Below are 8,328 nucleotides of genomic sequence, written 5' to 3' on the forward strand. Positions count from 1 at the left end.
CAGTCAGCTGTGGAGAGCAGAGTCTGCAGAATACCAATCTATTTCTTAAGTTACATTGCCTTGCTGGAAGGTCCTCTGCTGCCTTTCTGCTTCCACTATTTGTATTTCATCTCCCATTTGATTAAGCTCTTCATCTGTGTACTCTGGTTTGAACAAATAATGGTGGTCATCGAAGTGAAATGACTCATCACCGTCCTCATAATAGTCCACTGTATAACCAGCCACCGCACTTATATTTCTTCAATTTCCTCGAAGACAATATTGTTCAATCTCTTGTTTGCCACTACTTATCTAGCATGCCCACACAAACAAACAAACAAATATTTGTTTCATACAAATATTTTAATAAATTATTTGTTTTCGGGAAGAGAAAAAAACATGTCAAATACCAGCGTACAGGTCAGTTACATCACTATCTCAGTCTCTCTCCTCTGTTCCACTGTTACGTCTATCAGCAAGTTTCAACGTGGGGGTCCACCTGCTACTTGATGCACGTTTCCTAATTTGGACAAAACTCCCAGTTGGGGGTGTTCCCCAGAGTGCTCCCACGGGACTCTCCATAACCTGTTGTTCCCCTTCTCCTTTTCACAAAATTAGGTTGTAAAATATAGGCAATAATTGAAAAGTGCAAAGCAAGAATCACCTTTGAAGTTTTTCCCTACACGTAACATGGTGTGCTGTCTCTGTCTTATGGGTGTATAAATAAGTAAAGGTCTGTCTGCAATGAGGCGATGAGTAAAGTTTTGGCTCAGTAGTCAGTGCAGTTCTCTATGATCTGGGAGACTCTAGTTTGAGACCCGGTGTGGGGACCTCCTTCATAAGGTAGTTTATTCATGAACACTTATTGTAAAACTTTAATTTTAATTAAATTTAATTTTTAATCAAAAACAGGATTTTTAAGCCTCTTTCCACTTTTATTCAAATACAAATACAAATAATTTTGCTGCCTCAACAAATACAGATACAAATACAAATACTGGGCTCTCTGCACATCCCTAACCCACACACTTGAACTGTCAGTGATGTGTAGATGAACAGATAGCTGTTTGGTCAGCTGACAAGTTGCCCTGAAAGTATTCCCTGTGCCGTTTGCTACTGTACAATAGCTAATCACGGGGCTATTTTCAATGTTTACTGTTGGTTTCACAAACAAGTGTTTGAAGATATTCATGTAAAATTTACATTTTGGAAAGGTTTATGAGGCTTGTACTGCTAGCTGGGGTTTTACCAGAGTTGTGTTTTTCGAATCTCTACAACAGAGGTGTTGAGCAAAAAGTTAGCATGGCCAACAGTCAGAACGGCCACAATTATGAGAATAAGACCCAGGTTGAAAAAACAGAATTTCCTTTTAAGATTGGTAAGAAATTCATAAAATAGGTCACCTCTCTCAGTGTTCCATTCCCCTCATTAGTTTTCCCTGCTCACGTCGCTTTTTCTATCAATTATCTGTGTGTACTGTTCCTCCCTGCCCATCCCTCTCTGTTTCTATCAGTTATCCAATAACTGTGTCATTATTTCCATGAATACTGACTTCTTTTAAACTAACTTGTTCCTAGTTTTTGCCCATGATACCCAATACCTTGATCTTTCTTCACCTCTTTGCTTCTGTTTTATGTTTCTCTGCATACTGTACATGTGTACCATAGTGTGTGTTGAGGTTTCCTTGGAGGCTTTTGTGAACTTCAAAAGTCATTCTCATTTCCATATTGTTGCTTTATATTGTTTCATGGTTTTATTGTAACCTCAGGTAGATGGTGTACTTTCGTATTCTTGTGTTCTTACATTACTTTCGCACAGCTGGTTGGTTCACTCATAAAATCAATAGCGTCTTACAAATGAGGTCAAAAAACAACTGCAGAAAGTTTTAATAAGTGATATTAAAGATTATGAAGCTTATCAATTAATGTCTTTTTCTCTTTAATTCAGACACATTCGCCAGCAAGGTTGCCGCCATCCAGGACCAGTATGCTGACGCCTCCATCGGCAACGTCACCGGCTCCAACGCCGTCAACGTCTTCCTGGGTATCGGAGTGGCGTGGACCATCGCTGCCGTCGCCTGGCGCTCCAAGGGCAAGACATTCAAGGTGGACCCAGGAAACCTGGCCTTCTCCGTCACCCTCTTCACGATCCTGGCCGTGGTGTGTGTCACCGTACTGCTGTACCGGCGGCGGGCGACAGTGGCTGGGGGCGAGCTGGGCGGGCCGCGGACTTGCAAGTTGATAACGTCACTGCTGTTCGTCTCGCTGTGGCTGATTTACATAATGCTGGCTTCTATGGAGGCCTACTGCCATTTACCAGTGTTTTAAATGGAGAGGAGAGGAGAGGGAGAGAGACCCACTGCCAGTATGAAGAAAGAGAGAGAGAGAGAGAGGCAAGGGAGGGGGGGGATGGATGAGTCGTCAAAGAGGGACAGAGACATGAAGAGATGGGAAGTAGAGGTGGATCAATATGGGCAGATTCAGATATTTTTTAATTGAATTTACAGATGCTAAAAATGTCTTTAAATTCAAAAAACGCTTTCAGTGTTTCACCATTTTTCTCTTTCCATTTTAGAGTGGAAAATAATTTAAACCATCACTAAACACTAAAACTATCCAATAGTATCCAAACTAATTTCTATTTTTCTTAATCATCTATTCGGTGATGAGGAAAATTCTAGGAAAAATAAAGCCTCTGAAGTAAGAATGACGTAACATAAGGTATTAATGAACAATGAAGTGGAAGAAAAAAATTGCAATGCAGGTTTCAAAGAGTGCTTTTATGTAGTTGCCTCAATCATCCATCATCAGCAGTGGACAACACTGTTTAATAGTTAATAAAAGGCTGATATTGCTCCAGTACACTGCCAAACCAGCAAGATAGAGGAAACAACAGACAGCAAGGAGAGCTGTCAGCCAATCAGCTGGGCTCTGAAGGGAGAGGTGATGGTGAAGAGGAAGAATTATTGTGGAAGATAAAAGGGGAAAAGTTGAGATAGAAAGCTGGAGGCAACAAAAGTAGAGCAAAGAATAGAAGAAGAAAGCTAGAGACCAGGGGAGTGAAACAAAGTGAAAGAATAAGAATGAATAGATGGACAGAAATATTCTACCCCTCCTCACTCTCTCTCTCTCTCTCCCTCCATCTTTACTGTATCCCATCGGTCACAGGAACAGTGGATCCTCCCATCATATCCATGGCAACTCTAACTCACGTAATACTATCAGTGACTTATCACTTTTAACCCCTCTTTCCCCAACTGTTCACACACACATACACACATACACACACAAACACACTCTGGGTCCTCAGGTGAATCTGCAGTGGAGGACCACTCACTAACTTGTGGGTGATGAAAAGTGACAACGTTTTTTCCTTCTTTTCTTGAATACACTGTGCAAAGTAGTCCTTCCACCCTGCAACACACACACACACACATATTGTACTCTCCTTTTCCTAAAAACACAACTGTACATACTCCTTCATCCCTTCCTCTTGCCTTACTCTTCTCTCCCCTGTAGGAATTTGTCTCAAAGTTGTGATAATGAAAAGCTGTAGTCACCACCGCCAAGCCCCTCTCCTTATACACCGATCAACAGCCTCGTTTATCCCATGAAGGAAACCCCCCTTATTTTTTCAAAACTTTTCAATGGCGTCACGTGTTGATGTTGTTACCGTGAAATTGTAAAAAAAAAAAAAGGAAAAAAAAGATATATAATATAAATACAGTGTGACGAGATGAGGATATAGAAAGTTAAAGCAGGTTTTCTGGAAGACTGGATGTGACATTGAATATTGAAGATGAAGGTGATGGATTAGCAAACAACAAGTGGCGGGAAGAATTCGAGAAAATGATAAATGACGAAGAGGAGCGATCAGACGTGGAGGATTTGAAAACGGGAGTCTGGAGAACCAACGAGCAAGCAGTCCACCTAGTAATAGTTGTTCATCTTGCACTGAAGCATTGTGCACTACACATCATGGGTATATTGTATACACTCTGAACTCTCATTGAATGGTGAACAAAAGCTGCTTCCTTAAAGTGAACAACTAGTGTCAAGGACCAATAAGAATGAAGGATCTCACTTGTAGTGGCCATGACGGTGGTGACAGTATTGTTGATGACAAATCAAAACAATGAACAGTGTTTCTAATTGTACATGATAATATAAGAAACTTTTACTGATGTGTGTGAGAAAACAGATATTTAATTTAAGTGATGTTAAAGGACCAGTGTGTAGGATTTAGTGGCATCTAGTGGTGAGGTTGCAGTATTGCAACCAACTGAATACCCCTCCCACTCCCCTTCAAAGTGTGTAGGAGAACCTACGATGGTCGCAAAACTTAAGAAAAATGAGAAAGGCCCTCTCTAGAGCCAGTGTTTGGTTTGTCCATTCTGGGCTACTGTAAAAACATGGCGGCTCCATGGAAGAGGACCCGCTCCCTATGTAGATATAAAGGGCTCATTCTAAGGTAACGTAAACACAACAATTCTTAGTTTCAGGTGATTATACACTAATTAAAACATACTTATGAATATTACATTTCTACCAATAAATCCCCCTAAATCTTCCACACTGGTCCTGTTTGTAAGGAAACCCCTGGAGGAAGGAAAGAAAGCTCCATGTGCCCTTTTTCCTCTGACGCAAAGTTCAAGAAGACATTTTAAGGAAATCCATCACAAGGGGGAAAACAGCTGTAAGACAGTGAACACAAAACCAGAGATGACTCAGACAGAGAGAGAGAGGAGTCGAACGCTCTGAGGGAAATGTACGGCAGCTCTGAAATATCACACGACTGTTCCACAGCAGTTGTGAACGGGACATTTCTTTGTACTCAAAGCAAAAACCACAAGTCTCTGTTATCCAAAGATTTACTAGAACATTGTCACAGATCACTTCATAAGCAGAGAACCATTCATTTTCATTGTGCGGTTTTACCTTGCAGGCATTGTACAACTCCCACAAGCTGCCAGTCCTAGTTCAGAGACTGGCGTGTTCATAAAAGTGTTCACACTACAGCTAAATGTGCTAAAAAAAAAAAAATTGGTATTTTTTATGGGTATGAGCCTGTATCAAAAGCTGTGCTATTTATTTTGTTTCTTGTGAAAAATGTGTTGATTCAGGCATGGTGTGTGTGTGTGTGTGTGTGTGTGAAAGTGAAATATCAAAATAGCTTAAAATGAGAATATTATGCCACATATCATATGACATCAACTGTTTTGACATTGTTTTGTCTGTCTGAGAAAGTGTTGAAGCCTAGATTTACATTGTTTGTATTAATGCCCCTGACCTGCCCAGGGACTGGACTGAAGCAGGACAGAAGGGATGGCATATGGCTTGTCAGTGCAAATTATTATTGAAATGCATTCCCCTTGTTAACAATAGCATAGAAGGAAAAAACTAATAGCATAGAAGGAAAAACTCTAAGGGAAAACCCAACCGTTTTCCTCTCAACTGCCCACGATGCTGATTATAAACTTAAAGGAAAATCCTCCTGAGAGAAAACAATAATTTAGCTTTTTGTTGCGCCCCTGTTCACTGAGAGAAAAATGAGACCGAAAACAACAATTTACCTGCCCACCATCCACCCCGTTAAATATGAACAAATTACCCAGCGCTCTCAGCCAAATGTAGATGCAGGCTTTGCAAAGCCAGCTCAGTCATGACCATGCTAAACAGACCGGGCAAAGCCACGAGCTTGTCTGACGCTGCCTCGCCAAGGTCAGTATTTGTACAAATGGAAGATAAGTGGAGTGAAAATGTCTGTATGCATAACCCCTTCCCTCTATTATGACATTTTAAATGCCACACCAGTTCCTTGCACCTTTTGACAGCTAAAAAATCGATATTGCAACATATCGCGATATTTCCACTTGCGATACGTTTTCGATACACTGGTGCCAAGTATTGATACATTTTTTGAAAACATAGCTCAGAATTGATTCGGCTACTTTGATTTACCATTACCAGAGCTCCACTGCCCTCCACCTCCTTATGGAGTCGCTGAGCAGACTGATGACGGTTAGATGAACAGGAGTTTTAGGTGACAACGAAGAAGAAATGCACGCAAAAAAACCAGCCATGAGCAGCTGCTGTCAGACTCTACGGTGTCCTTGCTGGAAACATAGAGAGTCCGCAGGACTTTTGACAGTCACTACAAGCTCATTCATGGCCCTTTGTAAAAGTTTCTGTGTTGTAGCTTAGCTAGCGGCTCTACTACGAGAGGCTCCCCAGGTGTGTGTGCCTGTGGGGGAGTGTCAGTACGTAGCCGTAGCGCTGCTGTTTATCATGTTAACGTTATTATCGTCGCTCGTCAGCCCTTAATATCTTGTAAAGCTCTGAATATAGCAGTTAGTTATTGGCGGGTCATGTGTTATGTTTACTGCCACAGAAAAGGAATAAATCTTTGGGTTATTAGCACAACGTCACCTCTCTTGTCTCTTATCAGGCTTACTAACGCTGCTAGCAGCTCTGTGGGAGACACAAACTATCGTGATATTTATACAAACTGAAGCTACAGTTAGTAGTGTAGTGACATTTATACGTGGCGGCATTTCTTTTCTGTGAAACTAATGTACTGTTATTAACATTGTACATTATCTGACCATTTCCTCCTCTTGAAATAGTTTTTTCTTTCTTCTTCGATATCGTGATATATCATAGATGATTTCTTTGTGATATATCGTGTATCGCAGAATCGCCTTTGTTGTGCTATATTGTTATCGTGGGATGGATATCGTGATAGTATCGTGAGTTCATCTGTGATTCCCACCCCTAGGCTCAACACTATTTTATTGATAAAAGGAGTTTGGCCACCTGCCGTGTTGCTCTTGCTCTGTTTGAAAGTAACATTTCTTGGCTGCAAATATTTGATATTGCTGTACAGCAGATTCACAGGAGAGCTGACCTGGAGCTTGTCGGGGTTAAGAGTCTTACTCAACAACACATCAGCATATTAGGTGCTTGCAGGACCGTGGCCAGGATTTTAAAAATACTGAGGTCATGTCCAAGTCCCCCAACACAACCCTACCATCCTCGTAAAAGACATCAAAAAGAAAGTTGGAAAACTGCTATTCGGATTTTTCATACTTTATTTATTCAGTTGGTTGGTTGGTTTGGCTTGAAGCTCAAATTTAAAGGGCCTGAGAACGTATTTTTTCAATCAGCATCTTTCAATGAGTGCCAGGTTCTTTTCTGCCAACGTTAGAACACTTTTGGTTGTTTCACATTTGAGATTTCTGTTATTCCTTTTTTATCTGTGCTCTTTTCACGGGTTTGAATTGGGAGGGGCTCAGTTGACTGTGATGTCACACACTTCTGTGCACAAATCAGGATTGAGGAACCTTTGAATCCAAATCTGATGACAGTTGGTGGGTTGTTTGGTCACTGTCAATCAAATCTGATAAAATCACTCCCACGCTGTCCTGAAGAAGCAGATTAAATTTTGAGTGTTCATCTCTTAGTAAATAAAATCTAAAGATGTTTACTTAATACTTAAAACATTGACCCAAGTTTTCAGGGGCTTCATCATCATAATATATCATATATAATGTTACCATGCTAACATTTGCTGATCAGCGGTACAACTGAGGCAGATGGGAATGTTATTAGGTATTCGGTTAAAAACCAAAATATTAGGTAAATCAGTTATGGTGCTGGATGAAAAGTGAATGGGTTTTATCCCTAAAACAATGCGGAGAACATGACCTCAATGTTCTCACTAGTAGCTAAGATGCTGACATAGATTTTAAATCCGCATAATTCTGCTGAAACACTCACTCACTACCCACCCAGATCCTTTCATTGTCCCCGTTTATCTAGTCATTTTTGTAGCACCTAGTATCTCATAACGTAGGAGTGAAGCCGCCATGACGAAGGTCATCCACCAGTTGCCAGTTATGACATGACTCGCACGTTGGCATGCTCCTGTGCCCGCTGAGACGCCAGGATGCCTGCCAGGCCAAACTCTTTTTCTCAATGACTTAAGCTTCCATAACAGTTGCCAGTTTAAGAATGAGTGGGCAGGATAATAATCCTGCTGACGCCACAGGAACACAAGAATACTAGGACAGATTTAGAAATGTAGGCTTTTTAAAGGTTGATAAGGCTTGCTGGAGGATGGCTGAGTGTGTGTATGCGTGTGTCTGTGTGTGTGTGTGTGTGCATGCATTATAAGCCAGTGAAGAAATGCAACCATATTTTTAGTCTCTTGCCTGTTGCTTAGCGACCATCTATCTGTAAGCCGTTGTCTTCTCGACTGTTGCTGGTGTGAGTGTGTGATTCCTTTTTGATGTTTCTCACTTGTCTGCTTGCCCTTGACAATATACTATAGTTTCACATTAATTTTTTC

At 41.0% G+C, this 8,328-nt stretch overlaps 1 protein-coding gene across 3 annotated transcripts in view; it reads left to right on the plus strand.

Annotated features, from left to right (window-relative positions):
- slc8a4b (solute carrier family 8 member 4b) overlaps positions 1-3,700 on the plus strand; it is a 101,735-nt gene extending 98,035 nt beyond the window's left edge. For all 3 annotated transcript variants that reach the window (XM_067579555.1, XM_067579557.1, XM_067579556.1), the window contains one exon: positions 1,927-3,700. In XM_067579555.1, coding sequence (XP_067435656.1) covers positions 1,927-2,306 — 380 coding nt within the window. In that variant the 3' untranslated portion in view covers positions 2,307-3,700. The remainder of the gene's footprint in view (positions 1-1,926) is intronic.
- The last annotated feature ends 4,628 nt before the right edge of the window (positions 3,701-8,328 follow it).

Source organism: Thunnus thynnus, chromosome 22 (genome assembly GCF_963924715.1).
Source record: "Thunnus thynnus chromosome 22, fThuThy2.1, whole genome shotgun sequence".
NCBI classification, from domain to species: domain Eukaryota; kingdom Metazoa; phylum Chordata; class Actinopteri; order Scombriformes; family Scombridae; genus Thunnus; species Thunnus thynnus.